The 26601-nt window shown below is 32.8% G+C and overlaps 2 protein-coding genes and 1 long non-coding RNA gene across 4 annotated transcripts in view; 2 read left to right on the top strand and 1 right to left on the bottom strand.

Moving 5' to 3' along the window:
- The window catches only part of LOC124954123 (mucin-6), a 36818-nt gene extending 25976 nt beyond the window's left edge, over window positions 1–10842 (top strand). For both annotated transcript variants that reach the window (XM_047506553.1, XM_047506552.1), the window contains one exon: window positions 2568–10842. In XM_047506553.1, coding sequence (XP_047362509.1) covers window positions 2568–9955 — 7388 coding nt within the window. In that variant the 3' untranslated portion in view covers window positions 9956–10842. The remainder of the gene's footprint in view (window positions 1–2567) is intronic.
- Window positions 2–10557, bottom strand: LOC124954128. Its single transcript, XR_007102457.1, has 3 exons — window positions 8998–10557; window positions 8775–8909; window positions 2–1935 (listed from the first exon to the last, which is right to left on the bottom strand). It is a non-coding gene; the product is annotated as an uncharacterized LOC124954128 (long non-coding RNA).
- Window positions 10833–24480, top strand: LOC124954178 (the record flags this gene model as incomplete). Its single annotated transcript, XM_047506690.1, has 20 exons — window positions 10833–13269; window positions 13939–14210; window positions 14316–14663; window positions 14752–15078; window positions 15198–15557; window positions 15722–16028; window positions 16120–16742; window positions 16835–17206; window positions 17288–18127; window positions 18243–20210; window positions 20324–20568; window positions 20651–21170; window positions 21263–21547; window positions 21649–21892; window positions 21991–22334; window positions 22427–22718; window positions 22812–23126; window positions 23204–23484; window positions 23588–23995; window positions 24147–24480. Coding segments are annotated over 20 exons (10824 nt in total), but the record flags the coding sequence as incomplete, so codon positions are not given.
- Window positions 24481–26601: the final 2121 nt, after the last annotated feature.

Below are 26601 nucleotides of genomic sequence, written 5' to 3'. Positions count from 1 at the left end.
GTGAGTTTGTAATTGATTTTATTGTATTTAAACATTCAAGATATAAATTATATATATATGTATAATTATATTGGCAATTTTCCAAATATATAAATATACATAACATTGCGCTTAACATATTCTCATATATTATTGAGAGATATATGTAAATTGTAAAAAAAAAAAAAAAAAAAAAAAAGGAAAAAAAACCAAAACATCATCTTGTCTTTATGCGCCCCAAGGGTTTTTTTGTCCAACTTCTATCCTTTTTCTTTTTTGTTTTTCTGTTTTCTTTAAAAAATTCTTTATTGTATATATACTCATATATGTTCGACTCAATAACAAATGATTTCTCTAAAAATCTGATTTCGATCATTTTCTTATGTATCTCTGATACTAATATATACATATATATATATATATATATATATATATATATATATATATGTTCTAAATTTTCTATTATACTGAAAGCAATGTTATGTCTAAACACTTTATTTCTGCTTCAACCTTTGTCTCTACCTATTTTACTTTCTCCACATGATGAATATTAAATTTGTCATGTCTATACATTATACGTGCGTGTTGACGCGAGGTGCGGCCGTGTATATATATATAAGCCTTCGAACTGAAAAACATTTCTATATCTTCATTTCATAATTAATAAACATAATTAGTTTTAGTTAAATAGATCTGCGTAATCTGTCGAATAGAAATAAATTAGACAAATTAAAAATATATTCTTTTTTTTACTGATTATAAATATATTATCATAATATATATATATATATATATAAAAAAATATAAATTATAATAAAAATGTATTTTCTTCTTTTATATATTTATTTTTTGTTTTTCTTTTTTTTTTTGTAATTCTTTCAAAATAAAAATTATTTTTTATGAATGAATCATCGCTAACTGAGATAAGTTTTATCTTATTTTTTTAAATTGAATTACACGAATCAGATGATCGTATTATTGTTGTTGTTGTTGTTATTATTATTTTTTTTTTTTTTTGAATACAAAAAATCAATATATACAAAAATCAACATACGACTGAATTTATTAGAATGAATTTATTAAAAACTAACTTTCGGTCAATTTTCTGTCTGCAAATCTGTCCCTCATTGAAATCTTTAATATGGTCAGGCTATGCACGAAATTCTAACGGCTATTATTTTCTATTGTTATCTGGCACAAATTACTACTTAACTATTTTTCCGAGCTGTATATCGCTAAGAAGCAGATCGCTCTGTTATAAGCATACCACTTTCAAAATTAAAGCTTGATTTATTTGTTCTCTTATGTAACGGATTTAATTAATTATTTTCCATATTCTTCAAATTCTACAAAAGATACAAGTGTATATTATAAATAGAAAATAGAAAATATATAAATGGAAACAAAAATCTGAATGATAATTAGAATGTTATTCTAAAGAAGTGAGAAAATACTGTGTAAATTTTATTTAGAAAAGAAAAAACTTTTTCTTTTTTTTTTTTCTTTTGTTTTTTTTTAAACCAATACATAAATATTCGTTCACGTTATCATTATGTTCTTTGTTTATTTTCTATATTGTTTTTTCCTTTATTTTTTTTTATTTTTCTTCTCTTTTTTTTTTTTATCGTCTCGTTTCTTTCTCTTCCCTTCTTGCTTCTTCAAGATAACGTTTTGAACTATTAAATAATTATATAAAATAATAAAGAAATTTAATTACCGAAGCACATGAGATACATGAAAATCAAGCTTAAAAATGAACGACGTTATGTCAGAGATACAGGTATTGTAGATTACAAAAGAGAAGCTGTTCTATTAAAATCGTCTATCTCTTTTTCTGTTTCTGTTACTGCTCCTGCCTGCTCCCCGCCTTCAACTCTTCTCAACAACTGGATGCCGTCTGCCTCCAACGTCCGCCCGCATCTCCGTCTCTTCTCCGACGACCTACGTTGTAAAAACCTACGCGAAAAATACATAATAAAACAACACCGGACGGATTACAAATACGACAAATAAAAACTTCAAACGGACATACGAAACTCAACAAAAAAAAAAAATAATAATAATTTTTTTTTTTTCAATGGATCTAATCAACACTACCATGATAACAATGTTCAAACGTGCACTGTACTCTGTTCATATTCATTCTTGACATTTCAAAACCTCGGACACTCTATCTATCTATCTATCTATGTATCTTTATCTTTCTCTATCTTTCCCTCTCTCTCTCTCTCTCTCTCTCTCTCTCTTTGTCTTTCTCTCTTTCTTTCTCTCTCTCTCTCTCTCTTTATATGTGTGTGTGTATGTGTAATTGTATTTTCTCTTTGCTTTGTTATTCTTTTTCTTCTCTCCCCCGCCCCTTCACCTCACCCTATTAACTTTGGGGACTGTTATGTTCTGTCTCTTGGTGATGGTGATATTATTCTATTCATTTTATTTTGCGTTATCCACGTTTTTTTTTGTTTTTTAAATCGCCCACGCGATTATTTTTACGGCCGGCACATATATTCCAAATATTATCCAAACTTTTATCCGAATTCAATATCGTTTGGTATCGTCGTTCCTACTTTTTCTAACTAACGTTATCTCAGGTGTGACCACTGTCCTTTTGGTATCTGCCCGTCCTGGAAAATCCGTGCCCCCGGTTGGTCTCCTTACAAAAACTGCTCGTACATTTGTACAAGACGGAGCAAGTACTGAATTCGCAACGCAAGTTCTTGGTACTACATTGGATAACGGACGTTTATACGCAAGAATTTTGTCTACCTCAAGTAGAGTATTTTATGATAAAGAACCTTCGGTAGATCCAACCAGTCCGTACGTCGTATATCCATCGAGAACAACGGAATACGATTGGCAATCTAAAGTTGATTTTAGCAATACTCCGATTAAAGCAATCGAGGAAATAGATATAAAGAGTAAGAATAAGGATTTATTAAGAAATAATATTACGGATAATCAGCGTAGATTTACGAATGAGAATAAAGGGACAACAGCAAGGTTGGACGATTTAACGAGAGAAAACGACATATTTAGTAAAAGAGAATTGGGCACGGAACTTCAAAGATTTAAACCGATTAAAGTGAGACCAACTGATAATTTACCGACTTATACCGTCAAACAAGAATACGTCTCGAATAATTATGATTTCTTTGAAAGCGAACTACCGAAAACTAGAACGCGTCTTCCTAAAATATTTAAACCTACGGTAAGACCAACCCAAAGAAAAGTCGATAACAAGCCATTGGCAACAGTTACTTATCATGGGTTCGCTGACTTTACTACAACGGTTGGCGACACTGTTATAGTGTTCTCTCCTAGTACGTCACCGGCTCCTATTGGACGGCCAGCTACAACGATCAAAGGTGATGCTACGCTTAGACCGGACGATGGTGTAGCAGTAGTTAAAATTAGGCCTACCGTTGTTTCGGGTGATCACAAACCAACCGATTTACCGTTTATAAAGTCACACAATCATATAGAGACTAGTATGAATCATGAGAGAGATGAATTATTGGATATAGTAAATGGTGGTAACATTCAGCCAAGTGTCGTTGAGGAACCTGAAGTCGAATTATCTTCTAGATCTACCGATCCATTATTATTGATACCTGATATGGAAACAAATTCGATCAAACCTACGGGTCTTCTTAAAGTTATTGACTCCATGACATCTTCAGATGGTACTACCACTCGTTACAAAAGTCTTATTTATGGTACATACATTGGCACCAATTATGCCCAAGTTATTCATACATCTTCCAACGTATACTTCTTCCCTAATACTGCTACGTTAACGGACGACAATGATGAAGATACTACCGTAGAATATGAATATACTAATATAAGTGACGATGAACAAGAACAGGACACAACCATAGAAATGACTGTTGGTACGACACCGCAAGTGATAACTACTAGCGAAGAAGCATCACCAGAAATGAATGAATTGACGACTCCATTCAAGGACACCACTGATAGCGTCTTAACAACGTTGAAAGACATTTTGGAAAGTGCAAGAAAGGTTTTGGGAACAACTGATTCGGCATTGCCAACGTTTGACGATGGAATACCTAACGATATTATATCGGGGGATCCTCAAGGACGTAGCATCAAAGGTGGATCATCTAGAAACGAATACGATCAGGAAAATAATAAAGTACAACAACCAGATTATGTCGATTCGAAACAACAAATTACATTTGCAACGAAACTTCTTCCCTCCACCGTATACGAAACATTTACATATTACACAACCTTTTTCATTCCTGATAGCAACGGCGATACGACTACATCCGTGAAATCTCGAGAAGTTGTATCTTCTGAAGTTACTTTCTTGACAGAACTGATTACACCAAGTTCCACCGAGAGCTTCATTCTTCCTACAAAATCAGATATTTCGATAATATCACAACAGGTTTCGAATTTGCAATCTCAGTTTGATCAGGAACAAACGACAAAACAAGACGAAGAAATAGAATTAATATTTAAAACTTTATATACGACTTATACCTATTTGACAACGTTTTTCCAAAAAGATACATCAAGTATTTCTAGTAGGGAGGTTGTTGAAACCAATGTTATCACGCAAACCGTTGGACCCAATGGTGTATCTGCCGCAGTAGCTAGTCTTTTTGAAAAAGAAGAACCTATCCTAATAACTCCCACAGAGATATCGCAAACCATTTTGCCGTCAACAATTTCTCAACAAGCTGGAGATGATCTAGCAACAACTCCGGAATATTCAGACTTTACAGGTAAAGATATTACAGATGGTAGTTTGACCACAATTCTGGATGACGAAACTACGATCACTGAACGTATTAGTACAGTACCGACAGTACCCGATGATGAATTTGAAGATACCGAAAAGGCAATAACCGAATTAGAAGCAAGCCCAACTCCAGCGATATCAACTGGTATAGTGAAACATCAATTGAAAACGTATTATACAACGTACACATATTTTACCACTACTTTCGTTGACGACGAAACGGAAATAGAAACGAGAACAGAAGTATTCACAAATGTTGTAACAGAAACGATTCAACCTAGTCCAACAATTTCTATATCACAAGAAATTACATCGTCGACGTTGCCACCACAGACTACTAGTAAACCAGCAGTTCCACCAGAAATATTGGCATATTTGGAAGCTATTCAAAGACAGAAATCTCAAGAGGAAGCTTTCTTATTAGCGAAAAAAGTTCAAGCTGAAGCTAATGCCTCGGAACAAGTTAATAATAATCCAAGTGAGACTACGTTAATCACTGAAATGACTACCGAAGAATTTACTGAAATTCCAACGACATTGGAACAGCAATCTTTTACAGAAAATATACTTCGTGATCTTGAGATTAATGGACAAGTGACACCGAATCCTCCGATAAATGGTGAAATTTTAGGATCAATGATTACGGATGTTCTTTCATCCTCCAGTTCCGGAGGTGGTACTGTTTTAGATGTTATGGATAAAAGAAATGCCGTGCCGGAAGATCAAGAATTATCAGAATCAAATCACCAGGACGTTGAACCTCCACCAACGTTACTATTGCAAACCAGTTACACAACATTCACTTATTTTACAACAATGTATAAAGGTGATACGTCTAATGTTGCCAGCCGTTTAGAAACAGTAACGAACGTTGTAACAGAAACTATAAGGCCAACGGTTGCGCTACCTGCAGAGTCAAGTACATTGCCAGTTACTTATTTCACAACCTTCACGTATTGGACAACTTTCTACAAAGGTGGCGATACCTTGACTACGAGCCGTGAAGAAACGGTTAGTACAGTTGTAACGCCAGATGTCTCGGCAACACCAACTTTACAATTAGAAATGATAATGACGTATAGACCAGATTCGACCTCATCCTCGGTGTCATTGATCGAAGAAGAATTGTTTAGTAATACCAAACCTAAGATAACAGCTGACAATGAAGTTGCACCGTCGGATATTCCATTGCTAGAAAAATCACTTTTAGAAGCAACTACAGCTACTAAAGAAAATAATGATGATTTAATAGAAAGTTCGATTGTTACTTTAGAACCGACAACGTTTTATACTACTTATACATACTTTACAACAACGTACGCGGGTAACGAGACGATTTTAAACAGTAGATTAGAAACTGTAACTAGTGTCTTTCATCCTAATATTACGGAACCAAAAGCGACCGGACGTGCTATTGGTAGTCCATTATATCCTGGAGTTCAAGGATTAGAAACAGAAAATAAATCCATAACACCGTCCAAGGCCGTAGAAATTCCTAAAACAGGATTAATATCGACAATTCGTTCTAGTAAAATTCAAGACGATATTACGACGCATTATATGACTGACGTATATGGTACCATTATCGATGGTCTTTATGCACAAGTTATGGAAAGTTCAACTAGTTTAGAAACACCTTCTTCGCTTTTAGCTACACCTGTACTTCCTACAGGAGTACTTTCATTGAACAAAGGTAGTGTAGTAGATGCTGATGGTGTGACAACTGTATACTTTACAACCAAACAAATTGGTACTTCGATCGACGGCATGTATGCGAAAGTTATTGAAAATAGTTCTAGTACGAAGATTGACGAAGCTAAAAAACAAACTATATCGTCGACACCAGGTCACAGAACTGGACTGGTGCGATTGATCGAAGGTCAAATTGAGAACGATGGAATCACGACGTATTATCAATCAAAAGTTATTGGTACTAGTATCGAAGGTAGATACGCACAAATAATTGAAAGTACTTCAAGCTTTGCATCTACCGCACCAACTCTAAGTATCGCACCAACATCAACTTTATTACCAAGTACATCGATAGGAATTATAGAAGTATCGCCGTCGCCTGCTGTAATTCAATCATCCTTATCGGAAGATTCTACAACGGAATCTCCAGGTCATAATGAAGATTCCGAAGAAAACGAAGAGAATGAAGAAGAGGATGATCAACAAGAGGACGATCGAAGTTCAAGGAAAAAATCTAGATTAACGTTTTCGTCGAGGAAAAAATCATTTACTCCGGTGATCATACCGTTCGCATCTAGAAATCGACCAACGTTTAATCCAAAACGTAAAGGTGCACAAGGTGCAACGACTATTACAAGAACAGATATAACACCTACCATAACTGCAACGTTAGCTGGTAAAGGTAATAGATTTGCATCGTCAAGAGGACGCGTTAGTTCGCCCATCGGGCCATATTCTTCGACCGTGTCGCCATCTAGTTCGAGAAGATTTTCAGGAAGAAGAAATACGGCATCAGCAACGAGTACTATCAATTCAGCAACAATAGGAGCACGAGGTAGAGGAGCATCTAGAATATCACCATCCTCTGTTCTTCAAGGAAATAGACGTGCACCTGCTACTATCAGAGGTTCTTCGAGAGGCTCACCACGTGGCTCAAGTTCCATATATCCAGGAGCATCGTCCAGATACAGACCTGGTATAAGAGCGTCATCTACTTTGTTACGAGGACAATCGACTATCAGGCAAGACGATCAGGATAACGATGCCAACGAATTCACCACGACTACTTTGGTGACAGAAGAAATACCGTATACCCAAGAAACCGATGAGGGGGAAACAGTCACTATACCTCTTCAAACAACAACTGAATCTTCTCGAAGATCTACGAATCCACTTTTAAGATTTCGCAGACCGATAAACTTTAGTGGATCCTCAAGAGCAAGTACAACTCCAAAGCCTATTAATCGAAATAATAAGTCCAATTCGCCTAGCATACCAAATCGAAATGTTGGCTCTCGATTAAATAATAGACCTACTCCACCTACGCCTACGAGATCTCGTCAAACAAATGCAGGTTTCTTTCCGCCTCGTGGATATTTTAGCAGAAAACAGGAATCGATTGTAGAAGATCAGATCGAAGATACTGATCACGAAGAAGAGGAAGATCTTGAAGAAGATCCAGTCGAAGAGATCGCTGATAACGATTACGAAGGTTCTGAACATGAAGACAAAACTTCGGCAACAAATATCAATGCCAATCGTCGTTATGGTAAAACACTTGGACCAATTGCACAGATCAGACCATTTGGATCATTTGCAAGAGGAAGAAGAGTTCGTCGGCAAGCTAATCAATTGAGATCATTAACTAGTCGTTTTCGAAAATCAAAGCAACCGATAACAATTAAAACCGATGAGACAACTGACGTTGTTGGTAGTTCATCGAACGTTGAGGATACAACAAAAGCATCGATAAAGCCAGTTTCTCGATACAGTTCTCGTACTAGAACTTCAACTGGTTCACGGCCAAATTTTAAGTCCTCGAATAATCCAGAAAAATCGCAAACAGAAACGACAGAAACATCTACGAGTCAATCGAATAAAGCTAATGGAAGAACGAAACAAAATACTAATGGTAATAGTAGAACTACATCCTCGAGAATAAAACCGTCTCCAACGTCAGGCAATAGCAGACAATTTACACTTAGAGAAAAAGATTCGTTACAAACTAGATCCAGTTACAAAAGGTCACAGTCCACGCCAACTAGAACTACAACTAGGCCAACGAATAAACCAACAGATAATGTCAAACCAAGACCACCAAGATTAAGAACTAATTCCGGAAAAAGTCAAGTGGAATCGATCAATACTTCACGTAGAGTTTCTTCTTCGCGTGCTACTTCCAGAACTCCAAATAGAAGCGGAAGTAGTAGCAGAAGAACCACCCAAAGAGGAAGAACTTCTCATGAAGACATTAGGGAATCTCCAATCGTTTATCCAGATTTTGATGGGACCATAACAGTAACTCATTATGTACCAACGGAAGTAACAATACCTGTAGTAAATAATGGTGTCACTGAGCAACGCAATATTATAACGGCTCAACCTAGTACAGAAGTCCTTGGTCCTTCTCAGTATAGCACTGTAACAGGTGGTGATGGTCGACCACTGGTAGTTATTGTCAGCGAAGCTACAGGTATTAACAGTCAAGGTCAAACTGAGATTACACGATTTTTGCTTCACGAAACGCCCACAACACGCGTTTCTCATACGCTTACCACTTTTGGTGGTCGGAGAGCTTCACAATCAGTGATCGTGCCTACAACTGTTTATTCAGTTGAAAATGTAGTTTCTACAATACGACCTTCTTTGCCTACAAATCCACCTCTTGCAAATATCCTTTTATCACAATTGCTTCTGGGTCAGTTAAATCCACAGAACCAATTACTACAGCCTCAAGGTACACCCACTACGCAATATAACACGCGCACAACTACCTACGTCACTACGATTACGAAACATCAAAGCACCGTCATTCCACTTACCTTCCGTGGTAAAGAGATCTTAACTACTTTAATAGACTCCTCAAGCGACATCATAACCGCAACGGAATTTATCACGGACACTGTTGTAGTTACACCAACGGCAACATTACCAGCAGCAAATTTAAATTCTTTACTATTGCTACTTCAACAACCCCAACAGCAAATACAACCAAATTCAAATCCTTTATTGGATCCTTTGTTCGCCGCTGTTCCATTGTTAACCCAAAGTAATACTCTACCGGGTGAAGTTGAAAGGCGGCATCAACCAGCAGATTCGGATTATAAACCAGATAGTTATGAATATTCGGACGAAGATCTCGAGGAATATGAAAAACCATCAAGGGTTCGAGGCGGACGGGATAGGTCTCACGATAAAAAAGAAGATAATTCTGCCATTTCGAAAGCTGAATCTAGCGTGGTTACGCTTTATGTTTCTGGTCGAAGACCCGGGGAATTTAGCACCGTATTGAGTACCGTCAAAATTGGTGAAAAAGCATCCAGAAGACGAAGGGATGTAAATAGATCTGTTAAAGTACAACCATCAATTCCGCCGTCCTTACACGCGGCTTCAGAACCATTTGCTGTCCTAACAGGAAGTGATGATACTGTCGACGCACATACGCCAACGCAAAGCCTTGAAAGCGTAGTAGGTGACGTGGGACGGCATATTTACACATACACTCATACCTAATTCTTCCTATCTTAGAAATCCATCCCTTCCCCTTATCCCATGTCCTCCTTTCACTCATTGGTTCATTTTTTTTTTTCAATCTATTCTACAAATGCTCGTAGTTTAGCGACCTTTCTAAAATTTATTTTTATTATTTTTACGATTAGTCCAAAACATTAGTGAATTTAACCAAATATAATAGATAGGAAAAGCAATACTGAATATGTCGGATAATTTTTATATCTGTGAAAATACGTTCAGAATTGCTTTTCTATTATGATTATTATAAAGAAAGATCCGCGTCGACGAAAGCTCGCACCTTCGAGAAGACTAGAACCATTGAATTGAAGAAACTATCCGGTTTCCATCATGTACAACATTTTCTCTTAATCCTAATTAAACACTTTCCTTTTTCTTCTTCTTCTTCTTCTTTTTTCTTTCTTTTTTTTTTTTCTTCTTTCCATTAAAATTCCTTTTTAACCATTATTATCTCATATATTTCCTATTACTAACAAATTGCCTTTGATGCCACCGCCGCCGCACGCGCGCCCACACGACGACAACCTGGCCAAGTGTAGTACGATCTTTTAACATTTGTTGCGGCCTAAAGCATGTCAAAACAAAATAATACTATTCCAAAATATAAATACACTGCGCTAAAAAAAAAAAAAAAAAAAAAAAAAAAAAAAAAAAAGAACAAAAAAAAAAAAAAAAATAAAAAAAAAAAAAAAAAAAAGAGTATACGTGAGATGACGAAAATACTCTAAGACTCGTCTGATTCGTAATATTTGATGAATATTATCTCTTTGAATTTGATTACTATCATCTGCTTATCCGTGGAGATTTTGAAATACGAGACAAATCTTGGGGCAAGTTTAACAAATCCATAAACGAGTGAACGGAGAAGACTGAAAATATTTCAGGGGAACAACATAACGGTTTAAACGACAACAAAAACCCAGCTCAGGAAGTATATGGCAAATCGTTATACGATGATAGCGCGTATGTTGATAACGAAGAAAATTCTGCCTCGGATGATATCGGCGAATATCCTGAAAGTAGGCCACGTAAAAGAGTTAGAATTCGTATACCTATTGTTCGAAGTAGAATTCCGAAGAAACATAAACTCACTGTGGTCAGACGTAGACCATTAACGCCGTCAACCAGAAATGAACAAATTAATCGTAGTAATGCGCAAATATCGAAAAGAATAGTCACGAGAATTAGAGCATTAGGATTAGCGCATTCCAGACATTCAACCACAGATATAAACGATCTAGAAAATATTACGTCAGAGAGTGCACGTCACAAAATTACAATTACACGAAGAAGAAAGCTAGAACCAACAATTAATACGGTTACACCGAAAAGAGTCAGAATTACTAGGAAAAAATTAATTGCAGTAAGACCGATAGAACCAACGCCAACGTTAGCCATTATTACTACAGACTTTTTTACTGCACCCTCAGATTATAGTGATGAATACGAGGACGAAGAAAATACAGAAGAAGATACCGAAGATGAAAATCATCCTACTACTATTACTAGTACTCCGAGTCTTGAGGAAACACCCGATGTCATTGAGAGCAAGCCTGAAGAGGAATTAAGTGAATTCAAATCACCAGTGTCAGAAGTAACATCGGTATACGAAGTTGTTGACCCAATGCCCGTTATAATTACTGACAACTTTTTCTTTCCACCGACTAATGACGATGAGGAAGATGAAAATTATGAAGATAATTATACAGAAACAACAACGTCTGACAATTTAACCACAGATATATCTACTCTGTTAAATGAACAAAATAATACGTTAGAAGATGACACCCGATTAGAGAATTTTGATGATACAACAATTATATCAGACGTAGATGAAGAAAATCTAACAAATCCTGTGACAGAATTTAAAATATTAAACGAAGATATAAAATCTAATACAGATACTGATATTGACGTACCAGTTAATATACCAACATCATTACCATCTCTAACAACAACAGAATCAACTAATATTATTAACGAAGATAACATTAATGAGCTCACTATATCGGATTCTATTAATGAGACTTCGCATGAAATCGTGGAAATGACTACTTCTTTGCCAGAAGAAGATACGACTATTTCTTTGCCAGAAGAAGATACGACTATTTCTTTGCCAGAAGAAGAAACAACTCCAATAGAAAATGAAGAAACAACTCTTGTACAAGATGAAGAAGAAACAACTTCTTTACAAGAAAAAGTAACGACTCCTTTATTGGAAGAAGAAACAACTGTTATAAAAGAACGAGAAAAAGAAATAACTCCTGTAAAAGAAGAAGAGATAATTTCTCTTCACGAGAAAGAAAAATTATCTATTAAAACAAATGATGTAATAACAGAAATTACTCTTTCTGATATGACAGAAATATTTATCTCGACTGACGAAACAAATACAACTACTATATCTGAAGAATCCGTAGAACAAAGTACAACATTATCGGATATAATTGAACAACCAGTTACAACTATTTCAAAAACAATAGAAACTAATATAGAAAGAAATTCTATACCCTTATCAATAGACAACAAAATCAAAGATATTGATTCAATTAAAGATATTAATACTTCTATAAATGATTTGACAGATATCAATCAAATATCAAACTTTAAAGAAGAACAAAAGGACAATGAGATATTAACGGTAAAGCCTATAGAATCGGACAATGAATTTGAAACTTCTTCAATTCTTGTTACATTAAACACGTTCAAAACAATTGTTAATAATTTCTTTAGTACGAATACTCCTTACTCAGAAACATTCTTAACACCAAATTCCTCAATTTCTTCTAACTTCGATAATTCTTACATACCAAGCGTAATTCCTCTTAATATAGAATATATCACATCAAATACACCAGAGATTCAAATTAAACCAACAAATGTTTTAACATTGAATCTTACGAAAACTATCCCATCGCCTAAGCCAGAAGATATTGAAGCTGGTCTTGTAGATGATCTTTATCTGTCATTATCGCGTCCTGATTTTCCTGAAATCGTAACATCCAAATTAGAATCTATTGATATAGAATCCAAATCTATATCACATTATATCCCGTTAGAACCCAGTACCAGTATTTATTATACAGAAACAATAGTAACATCAACAAGATTGAGAACTTATACATACATAGTGACTAAACTTAATGGACTTGAAACACAAGTGACATCTTCTACGACCATTAGACCGAGAGTGACGACACTTACTTTGACAGTGCCAATCACAGTGACTGTCACTCCCACCATAGAGTCATCAGTCAACAAATATTCATCTATATGTAATGCGGTATCTGTTTTTGGTGAGTAGTTTTTATTAAATTCTGAAATAATTAAAAATGACCTTATGATAGATTATTTTTATCTGATTAATTTAATATTAAACCACATTATTAAATGAGAAATATTTTACATATTAGCCATTACGAGTTGGACTCCTGACGTAGATATAAATATTAATATGAATTACACACAAACACACATCACAACTATGTAAAAAATGTACATACTGTAAATGATATAAAAAATCTTGTATATACCTATTATCCTATTTTCATTGTTAATATTAGGATAATTGTCTCTTAATGTAGATTATCGTAATTTTTTCATTTGATGAATATTTCCAATTTACAACTAACCATTTTTCGCAAGAACATGTTTTTATCGAATATAATGTAACAATTGGTAATAGATATTTGTAATATGATAGGTATTGGGGTATTTAATTAAAATGTACATACATGTAATTATTTTTGCATTATATTATATATATAAAATACTTTATTCACTTGATCTCTCTCTCTCTCTCTCTCTCTCTCTCTCTCTCTCTCTCTCTCTCTCTCTCTCTCTCTCTCTCTCTATATATATATATAAGCTGCCATATTTCGAATAAAAAATGCAAAAATTTTATTTAAATTATACCATTGAGATTAAAATATCAATATTTATTTGAATTAACTTAATGTTAATAGGAGAAGATACGTTGAAAGAAGAGGAAGAGGGAAGAAAACTAAATCTAGCCACACGCGTAATGTCTAATGGGGTTGAAGTTATTGTAGCAGGACCAACTCCAGCTTTGAGATGGGAAAATTCAAATCCTCAACCAACCCTGACATTATCAGATGCGGTTGTTATGCTATTACCGCAAGAAAAGTCTAGCGAATTCGTTACAAAAACATGTACTACTACATTCACATATTTTGGAACTGTTAATAACAATGGAAATTCTGATGTCACTACAGAGGTATATAACAAGTTTATTTTAAAATGAATTAAAAAAAAAAAAAAAAAAAAGGAAAGAAGTATCAATGTGCAAGGTATAAAAATTCAAAACGATCTTTCTTTTAAGATTATGTCAAGTACAGTTACGGACGAACAGCAAAAGAAGACTGGATCAGAAACAGCCACTGTTATCTTAGAACCATCCCCAACGATACGTACCGAAGTACTAAAGACAACATACACATATTTAACCGGAGATAAGAATCATGCTAATATGGAAGATTCATTAATCGGTAGTACAAAAGTTGTAACAAATAAAATCACAGCACCTCAACATTATTTACATATGATGTTGGAACCTTCGGAAGTATCACATCCAGAAACAAATACGTATTTAAGTACGAAAGTATTAGAAAAAACTTATATGGAAGATGTTCATACTAAGGTACAAACAACAAGTGATAAGATTACTCAGGTTAGAACTTAAAATTTATAGCTATTTGTTATGTTAAATATATTTTGTAATATATGAGAGGTTTTATTTTCTTTCTTTTTTTTTTCAGTTAATAGCAATTGAATCTGGATCACCACCTAAGCCTACTAGCGTCATTACTACTTTAACTGCTTTGGATAATACTGATGAAGCTATGACAGATATTATGAAGACTTATTATATCACATACACATACTATAATACATTTTTTGAGAAAGGTACATCTGTTATACGTACTAACGTTGCAACTTCTACAAATGTTGTTTTAGAAAAAATTCCTACAAAAGATACATCTACGACAAAAGTAATACAAATCAATGCTACACCCGAACCAATTCAAATTTTCGCTACCAAAACGTATCTTACAACGTTTACTTATTTCACAACACTTTTACAGGTACAGTATATTATATTAGACTTTCATCGTTCTTTTTTATTTTTAGGGGTTGGGTGGGGGTGGGGGGAAGGAAAAAGAGATTTTGACATGATTTTATCCCATCGAAATTTCGTTTATAGGCTGGGCCTGATGGTGAAACATCAACAACCATATCATCTCGTTCTCATATTATAGAAAATGTAGTAACAGAATCAATAGCACCAAGTTTACTTGATGCTGGTTACATGAATGCTTTACTTACAACAGCATATCATTCCGATCCAGTTAAAAACGTGGTTACTGGTTCAACAATCATTTTCTTTGATGAAGAAGATCAGATTGATCCAACGACGTCTAGCAGTTCGGTAGTGTCTACTACATCTGTTGGAATAGGGAAATTTGAAAAACCCTCTGAGAATTTAACATTGACAACATTACCTAGCGTATCATCGGATTCAGTAGAATCAACTATCAATCGCGTAGACTATGTTAACAATCAGGTAAATCATTTGTAATAATAAAATATTGTATTTTTTAATATTTAACAATGCAAAAAGAAATTATTTAAATATTTAAAGATTTCGATGAATTAACATATTTCATTTAGAGATATACATGAATAAGGTATTTATTAACAATTATATTAATTTTTTGTTAATTTTAGGATAATAATAAAACAACGTTGTTGAATAATACTGCTGAACACAAACGACCTACCACTCATGATGGCGGTGACATTCAATTAAGTAATCTTCTACATCTAGGATCTTTAGGGATCAATGGCCTTTCTGCTTTGAAGCCTGTAATTACAGCAATGGCTGGTTTATTACAAGGAAAAACTGCAACTCGTAGAAACGATACAGAGCCTTCATCAATAAGTCAAGAAACTACTACACAAAGATCACCTATCTACATTCCAGTAGCAGAATTTGCTGATGATGATATTGAAGTTGCGGAAAGTCAAAATATAGGTAATATTTACGATCGAATAAAAACAAATTGCATTGTTCATTTTTATTCGAGAAAATAATAAATTTATCATTTATAATGTAATTATTATAGCTGCTCATTTGGTAAACCCTAAACACAATCACATAGCTGAAACACGGCACAAAGTTACTAGTAGCTTAGCAGATGGAATACCAATATCACCTGGTGAAGTTATAACAGCTAATAGTGATGTCATTATTGGGAAACCTGGTAAATTGGCACCAAGACTACCACAAAATTTTGTCAACGAAGATGAACATATTGGAATGAAACCACCACCATTACCAGTACCAAATATTCCCGTTCATCCAGTTTTAGAAATTCTTGAAAACAATCGTGAAGATTTTCAAGAACAACATCCTCCTAATATATATAAAGAACAATTACAAATTATACCATCTCATAGGATCTATGAAGAACATTTAAAAATTCCACTTTCTATGTCACTCAATGCAAAACTCCAAGTAGTTCCAACGCAACCTCAGAAATTACATCCTGTTGAATCTGTTCAGACTAATAAGATAGAATTAAAACACGAAACCATACAACATGATCCTTTATTAAAACCACCTGACAAGCCGGGTACAGAGAAGCTTATAAACAAGCAACCTGAATGGGGTACGGATGGATCCAGAGGACCATGGGGAACAACAAATCCATTAACACCACCTGCATTACCTGTTACATTTAGTGATGTATGTGTCACTTCTTATAATGATTATTTTATCGCTCTTTGATTTATTTACTACTTAATTTTGCTTAATGTAAAATATATTTTTTCCTTCAGCTTTATTCAGAGAAACCAGCAAATGATAAATCTTGGACAACATCGTTTAAGCAACAAAAACATCCAAATTGGGCACAAAAAGATTCTTTCCTTTCCGATGGTTTACCTGAAATTCAAACATCAGAAACACAATCATCTTCATCCGAACCGATCATTCATCAAGTCCCACATATTATTGACAGATCTACAGGTCAACCTTTACTCGTTAATATTCAACCTAGCCAAGTAGCAAATGTTATGATTCCTCAAGATGGAAAACAGGCTTTAATATTTGGAGATACAGGAGAACGTCACATAAGTGGTCAATACTTCGATGATCCATCGCCATATCCGGAACCTGAAACTGGTCCTGGATTTATTGGAATCCAAAAGGTTTTATATTTCAAAAACGTAATTGTCTTATTAGACAAAATATTCATGTAAAATATTAATTTAGATTTCGTTTGATTACAGGCAGAGGACCTATATCAAAATTTACATGGGAAAGATCCATTAAATTACATGGTTCCACCATCGCCACCGAGTAATTTCAAACTTGCTATACAAAAAACAAATTCTTCCAATAGACCACATATTATCAGATTACCGCAAGTTCGTTTCGATCATATAAAACCACCGGCCAAATTAGAACCACCTTTTATCAGATCTGAAAAGAGACCAGCAGAAATTCATATGATGAAGCAACCCCATCAAAGTAGTGTAACTAATGGCCAAGGTTTTGTCCATAGTGAAATTTTAGTTCATCATCGACCAGAAACGTTAAACTTACAATTGGCATCACATCCGCCGATGCTTTCCAATGGTCATCCAACTAATTCATTTTCTTCTAATGGACAATTTGTAAAAAATCAAAAACCCATAAATACTTTACCAACTGTTCCATCTAGACGAGCGGAATCAACTATTCCTACTGAAATACCACATATGTATACGTATCACAATAAACCAAATTCAGGAAATGAAGTTATTTCAAATACCAATTGGAAATTAAACAAAAAACCACCAAGGATTACTCTGAACAATCGTTTAAGACCACAATCTGTATTGAGACCGACTACTCATCGGCCTCACAACAGACCTACGTATATTGAAAAACCTATTAATTCTGTTACCACAAAAACAACATATCCTGTTTCTCCAAAATTGCCATTTAAACCACAAAATACAGCTTTGTTGCCTCATCAAATTTCATCGAATACATATTTACAATATGAATTTTCAAACAAGCCAATATCGATTGGTAATAAAAATATAAACAATGTAACAAATCAAGAAATTATTCATAATTATCAAGTAAGATATATATATATATATATTTTATAAACTATATCATAATAATATAAAATAAGATTTAGAAATGACATTAAATCTTATTAAAATAATACATATGTTTATTTATCATTTGTAGGTAAACTTTCAAGATCGATTGCCTCAAAACAATCCAGAAAAAACGAATCTACTAAATAGCGGAGAATCTATTATTAAATGGAACAACGATCAAGCGCCCACTGGAGCATTAGAATATCATAATCCTTCGTATTTAAAAATAAAATCAGAAAGCACAGGATATCATTCTCCGATGTTAATTATTACTTCAAAGAATCATTCTATTGATTCTGTACATTTTGATGCACAAAATCAATCGAGACCATTAGATTCTGAAATTGCTGAATCAGAATATATAAAATCACATCAGAATTCTGATTCAAGTGATATTAATTATGAAAAGAAATTAAATGCGGTAATAAACTTACAAAATAATAACATTACAGACACTAAAGACAATTATGGAATGATTAATAAACCATCCCATGGTAAACCAATTGCTGAACAAGGACTTACATATAATAAAAATGATAATACACCTATTTTACATCCAGGTGAACCTTTCAAATTAAAAAATAATAGCACGATTTCGGCAAATGAAACCTTTTATGGTACAAAACCATACGAGATATCTGTCGTAAAAAATAAGCCGCATAAAATATATGGCGGTAACGCTAATCGTGATAAGCACCATGAATATAGAGAAAAAGAAAGTGAATTTGATTATAAAACTGTTCAAGAATCTTCTCCTATTTATTTGAATGATCAAAAACCTTTGATGCATCATAACGAGAACGTGCAATCATCGACTTTACGATATTCCTATGAACATGATGACACCATAGATCTCAAACCACCTGCAATTATTCCACAATTCAGACCTATTGCCGATCACGAATCGACCGAATTTTATTCTAAACCGCAAATTATTGTAACTCCTGAAACAAGACCTACTCGTATACCAGTTGTAGAGATAATAACAAAACCAACTGATATGATAAATGTTAAACAAAATAATAATGTTAGCCATATTAATAATTTTAAATCAACTAATTTCGATAGTTTCATCAATCAAAATTCGCAAAAGGATTATAAAATAAATCAACAACAACAAAGTATCTCCGAAGATATGGTGAAACAATATGCTAGACCAAATTGGAATGTTGGTACTTTGGATACTAATACGTATATGAGTCAAAAGAAGTCAGGAACAAAACAGAATGAACATACAAACTATACAATTCCTGATTCCATCGATCAGAAAGTTGATACAAGAATACAAAAATTGGAAATTAAAACTAATCATCCATCGCATTTTCTTGAACAAGGATTAATAACTGGAGTTCATCCTGAATATCCGCATATTATAACGAAACCAAAATTACAATTACCAGAGCCTGTTGTTATCTCGAGTACTGGAATGAAACCAGATTCCCATATACAATCGAACGTTCAATTCTCAATGCCAGTTGAGATTACTGATGACGAACAAGACGACAGTAAAACACAAACTGAAAGACCTCCTAGCATGTTAATAATAAAGAATAATTCGTTAAAAAATAAAAATCAAGATAAAGAGATGCTTGAGACTGCTTATCAAACTAACTTTGCTTCGTTGGATTCAGTCATTGGTAATTCTGAAACTCATAAAATTAAAAGCAACTCTCACAATATGAGTATTCACAGTAATGCACAAAATATGTTGTTCAATGTGAAAGATCCTAAAGTCCCCTCGAGAGATATGATGCCACCACCTTTGAACTCGGCACCATCAAAATTGGAAGATGAACAACAAAAATTGAAACCTCCACCTCCGCCATCTAATGATGTTCTTGGTTTATCACCTCCGCCATTAGAAATTACAACCACATATAGACCTATGCAACATAGACCAGATCCAATTATTATTAATGAACCAGAATTAAAATTATCATCTAAATATATTCCATTAAAGGAATTGACTAAAACAATGATTCCGCAGCCTAATGTAAAGTCTTCAAATCTAAGAACAACGATAACCAAATCATTTCTTGCTGAACAACTTTCTGAAGTAAGTAACATATATTATTATTTATATACTAAATAATAAAAAAAAATATATATATATATATATTGTTTATAATTATATTGTCACGGTACTATTTCTTTTTTTTTTTTTTTTAGAGAATGGTACCATCCCCTCCAGCATTGCAAACTAAATCCTTTGAAATAAGTACAACAAAAATAGATATTTTACCATTTGGATCAACTCAAAAGCCATCTGCAAGTATATCTAATGGTTATATCAATCAATATATCAAATCGAAATATGCAACAACACAAAATACAATCAAACCGTCCATTATTGGTACACCGATCATAAGTGCTTCTATATCAACTAAAGGAATGGAACATTCAAGCGAATCTAGGTAATAAAAATTACGATATTTGACAATTTATTTTGGAAATTAAAATTAAATAACAATAGTATAATATTCTGGATTAATTTAGGGTACCAGTGAAACAAACTACTATTTCAACAACAAAAACAGTTACCTCGACACAAGTGAAGTCATCTGGCGGACAGATCAAATCAAGCAAACCATCATTACAACCTGATATTAAACCAACAAAATCATTAACGTTTGATACATCACATACCTCTGTTAAATTGGCAGAGCAACCAATATTTTTGCAATCAAGTCACGATTATATTTTGCCATCTTTTAACACAGAACCCACGGAATCTCTTACATTTATTGTAACCACTGATGGAATTAAAGAATCCACTGTAAAAAATCATGAAATAACGAAAACATATAAAAAGATGAATGCAACAGTAACAGACAAAATACCCGTAATAGCGATACAAACAGATAAATCATTAAAAAGTACGGATTCATCTTTATCAAAAGAATATTTAGGTTTTAAAATAAATGAGACAACTTCGGTAACTTTGAAACCCAATGTAGGAACAGTGATATATGAAAATGTTTCTGATACAAATATTGGTAGTGTAAAACCTAAAGAGGTAATGTCCACATTTATCAATTACATGGGAAAGACAGTATTAAATATCTATTGTACATATATATATATATATATTAATATTATATATTGTAGATTGTTCGGATTAAAATGTCAACATTAACGAAGATAGAAACATTTGCAATAGGATTGCCACCAACAACAAGAACATTTTTACTAACACATACAATGACTTCGACCACTGTGGAAACAGTGACAGAAACTTTTCTTCATCCTACCAATACTATTGCTACTATTACGTCAAATATTTTGCAATCTATGGTAACACGGGTACCATCAATTTATGAAAATAGTATAGATAATGATTCGATCTTTGTAGTAATGAGTGATCAAAAACCACCCGAGCCTGGTGCTGAGGAGGTATGAAAATTAAATATAAAAGATAAATCATTAAAAATATTTGAATGTCAAATGGATTTGATTATAGAATATTTTCTTTGAAAATATATTTATATATATAGGTAGAAGCGGAATATGGCGAAGAAGATATATCAAGGGACGAACAAAATCCTACGAACAATGATATCCATAGGGTTTTGGCTGGAGGTATCTTAGGTGCACCTGTAGCACCTCTACGACCTACCAATCAATGTACACCAGAATGCAAAGGATCTAAAGCAGAAACATGCGTAGAAGTAGAAAATGAAATGAGATGCATTTGTAGACCAGGATTCGCAAGAATGTTCCCAGATAGGCCTTGCAAACGTAAATATTTTTAAATAGTAATAAATCATCATTATGATAAATTAAATAAAAAAAAAAAAATTACGATTAAATAAAAATTAAATTCTATTTTATTTTAGCAACTTATACGTATACTCTTCATGTTGGATTGGATCGTATTGGACACGAACCCGTAATTTATCAAGAGAGTTTGAACGATTCTACGTCTCTAATATATAGACGACTTGCTGGATCGGTGAAAGATGCATTAGATAGAACATTAATGCAAAGTGATCTTAGAGATATTTACAGAGCTCTTAAAATTTCGAAATTTACTTCGGATCCAGTCAAAGTGATATTTCATGTACAACTTAGTGACAATGCTAATGAAACAAGATTGAAAGAAGTTTTACGAAAATATTTAGTTGGAAGTAATTATAGTTTGGGTGGTACTGAAGTTTATGCCTCGAAAAATCTGGAATTGGTAAATTAAAAAATAAAAATAGAAAAAAAACGATATTATTATTATTGTTAATTTAAGCATTTGTTAATTTTGTAATTTCATATATTATTTAGATTCATGCATCAGACTTTGATGAATGTTCGATCGAAGAGGATGGTCCCCATCATGATTGTTCATCAAATGCAGCCTGTTTTAATTTAAGAGGATCTTATCAATGCTCTTGTAAGGAAGGTTGGGCAGATTTATCAGAGAATCCTGCGTATCCTGGAAGAATATGTTCACAAGCACCGATAGGTTGTGCAGGATGTAATAATAAAGGACATTGTGTTACTAATATTCATGGTCACGAAATTTGTGAATGTTTCCCATGGTACAGTGGTCAACGATGTCAAGTTAATTTAAAAGGTTAATATTATTATGAATTATTATAAATATGATATGTATAGATGTTAATCATTTTCTTTTCTTTGTTTTCTTTTTTTGTTTTTTCATTCACAGTGATGCTGATAGCTCTGGTGACAACAGGTGCCATATTATTGGGTTTGCTAGCTGTATGTGTAGGTTTAGCATGCTTTAGACAACCTGTTCATAACAAACATACTTCTGGAGATACTCGTGCAATGATTTCCGGAGCAGGTGGTGACACTAGCAGTGAAGATAGTGCCGGAGATGTAACTATTCCTTATCACGTGCCACATGTTTTACCACCACCGCCACAAATGGTAGCACCGTTACCTCCAATGAAGAGACCAATTCGTAAAATCAGTGAAAAATCGCATCATCCATCAAGAAAACCTATTGTAGCTGCATCAGGTTTGATATATTATCAAAGTTAAATACATTTATTGATCATTTATGCTTATTTACGCATTTGATCTTTTTATATACAGAAATGAATAACGATGAACAACGTGATCGTTCCTTAACTGTTATGATTCCACGTGCCAAATATCGATCGGCTCCTCAGTCACCACAAAATTATAAAACAACTCTGAGCACATTTGTAACAGACGAACATAAACTTATAAATTATCTTGACAATGGTTCTCATCATCAAGGAAATCGAAAACAAAGTATATCGAGTACAAAGGATTGTAAAGAATCTGATTTACAGGCTGCAAGAGGAGCACCTGCGGTGTCAACTGGTGCACTTGTCAGTGCCGGATTTCAGGTATTCTTTATGTGTGATATATATATATATATACAACATAAAAACAAAAAACAAAAAAAAAGAACAACAATCTGAAATAATAATCTGTGTTTACGTATTATAGGTATCAGCAACGGTAACAAGAATGATAGATGCCGAATCAACTTTAGCTAGATCATGTGGTGAAACCACTATAGAACCACCAACAAAAGTTCTAAAGAATTGTGACAGTCAAGGCGATCTTACATCCACTTTAGCTCGATCTTGTGGTGAAACAACAATACAAACCCAAACAAAACTACTTAGACAGGATTTAGCCGAAGCAGGATCCATTTTGGCCAGGTCTTGTGAAGAAACAACTATTCAGCCATTTACAAAAATGGCGGCTACTCGAACAAATAGTATTAAAGATACCAGGAACAATAAAAATTCAAGAGATAATGGTAGTGAAGGACACACTATGGCTGAGCGAGATTTGGGTAGTACTTTAAGACTTCCACCTCATCATCCACCACTTTATAGCCCAGACAGAGTATGATAAAAATTTTGAATTATTAATGAAGTCTATTTATTATTGAAATTTTTTATTGACCATGAAAATGAATAAATTGTTTTTATATCTATTACGAACTATTAGAAAAAAATTTGTGTTTATTTGTATAAATAAATCTTTTATGTTACAGGTTAGTGATCGAGAATCCAATTTTGACTCTCTTTAGATAAACGAGAGAGGATAAGTATAGTTATAAATCGAGGACTAATCGAAAGATAATTTTATATTGAAGACACAGCCGCTGGACGGTGGTCTTTGCAGCTGGTTCAGTTGTAAATACTGAAATTCGATGTTGCCAAATAATATAACATCATTTAAGAAATACTTTTCACATCTTCAAATGATAAAAGAAAGAAGAACGAGAAAGAAAATGGTAAGACCGAATGATAGAGATCTTTTTTTTTAAACAAAGTTATTACTATTTCTAGGCTTCGTCTTTTTCTTAGTTTAAAAGAAAGAAGAAAAAAAAAAAGAAAGAAAAGAAAAGAAAAGAAAAAAAAAAGGATGCCAAGAATTATTATCATATTATAAATCGTAAGAAAATTTTTAATGCCCTAAAAGATTGACTAATATTTTTTAAAATATTATTTATTTATATACTTGCATCTGTAAAGATATATTATAATATCTATATATCTGCATAATATTTGTTGTTAGCCTGGGATGTTGAATTTCAAATAAGGAATTTAACATGTCATTTCAAAACGTTAGGAAAAAAGAAAAAACGATTTAAAAAATGCAAATTTAAAACAAATGAATTTAAACCTTTCCCAAAAATAATTGGGAATATACATAACTGATACTTATCGATTTATTTATTTATCACTCGGTAAATATTATATTTCTTAAATAATTTGATATTTATCAGTTATTTAATTATTCTTTTAAAAAGAAAAAAAAAAATTGTTCTTGTAAATGTTTATAATATTTTAGAAGGCAGATAAACTAAACAAGTAAACTAGTAATACATAAAGCATTCCAAATAATAATAGTAAATATAAATATCTTCTCGCTCTTATAATGTCATCTATTATTATTATTATTATTTTTTTTTTTTTTTTTTTTTTTTTTTTTTTTAATGAACTAAAAAATAACGTTATGTGTGTTATCTCCTCTTTGTTTTTATATATTAATCTTGAAACTGGTGAATATAATAATCAATAATTTATATTCCTTCCTTCAAACACATTTTGACTAAATGAAATTAAAAATAATGAAATGAGATGTCGATAATGACATAGCCATGAGTTTCGTTCCTTTTTAATAATTTTAGACTGGTATACGATCAATATATACAAACATACAAAAGCTTGAATAATTGTGTTGAAACAATTATTATATATAAAAATAGAATTGATATTTGAATTTTAAAAATGCTTGAACGCAAACAGATTGTATAATTAATTATTACATTAGGCGCACTCCCAGAAATTGATTTTCTTATTTCATATCTCCAATTTTTTCTTTCTTTTTTTTTTTTCTTTTTTTTTTTACCGAAATCGTAAATTTCGTTAAAAACAGAAACGAACAAAAAAAGAAACAGAAAGCTCGAACATAACTTACGATGAGTCATAATCTAATCTAACAAATAAATTTTCATTATTAGCAAGAGAAAAGAAAAATGCATATAGAGATTAAGTTCATATTTAAAAAAAAAAAAAAAAAAAAAAAAAAAAAAAAAAAAAAAAGAAAAAAAAGAAAAGCAAAAAAAATTAACCCGATTTTTCCGGGTAATAGAAATTAGGAGAGACATGTTTGTCAAAACGTAACGGGATGGAAACCGCGATACTCGTACCTCTTTTATTAATGAACTTTTATTTTTATACATTTAAATAAACTCTTTCACATACATATAAGCGCGAGCGCACGCACAACAACATGCGCATAAAAGTATACATTATAGGTGTATTCTGTTGTACATATTGTTTCCCCCGAAAATTCTATATAAATACTATTGTAATTATATACTTGTACGTTATAATAAAAATAAAGATAAAATGATTTTGAATGTTACAAATATTTCTCTCTCTCTCTCTCTCTCTCTCTCTATATATATATATATATATATCAATCTTAAAGCTGTTCATCACCCCACATTATCTATGAGATAGAACGTCTAGCGCTATTGAACTTGTAATTCACATTTTGTGAAAAGCTTTATTAAAATCAAATATTATATTCTAAATAATATTTAAATTTGTATAAATAGTAATAATCGGATATAATAAAATAAAAAAAAAAAAAGAAAAAAAAAAGTCTATTCATCTACCTTAGAATTAAATATTAGATAAATCTAAACAATTATAGAAAAATGTAAATATAATTAATAATGATAATGATATTGTAAAATTGATTAAATAAATAATCATAGATATATTTATTTAGAATAATTGTACGTACCCATTTTAAAGAATAATGATCACGTAGCTTGTATTATTTCATGCCACACCAACTATAACAAAGCTTTACAAAAGTAATACTAGGCGGCGCTACGATCTATTCGAGATTTGTTTCGAAATAGAATATTCCTTGTAAGAATTAACCAATCAGCTTCGTTTAACAAAAGAGTTATAAAGCAGTTAATG

The sequence above is a fragment of the Vespa velutina genome, chromosome 14 (assembly GCF_912470025.1).
Source record: "Vespa velutina chromosome 14, iVesVel2.1, whole genome shotgun sequence".
In the NCBI taxonomy this organism is placed as follows: domain Eukaryota; kingdom Metazoa; phylum Arthropoda; class Insecta; order Hymenoptera; family Vespidae; genus Vespa; species Vespa velutina.
This window is presented reverse-complemented; position numbering and strand designations above follow the sequence as displayed.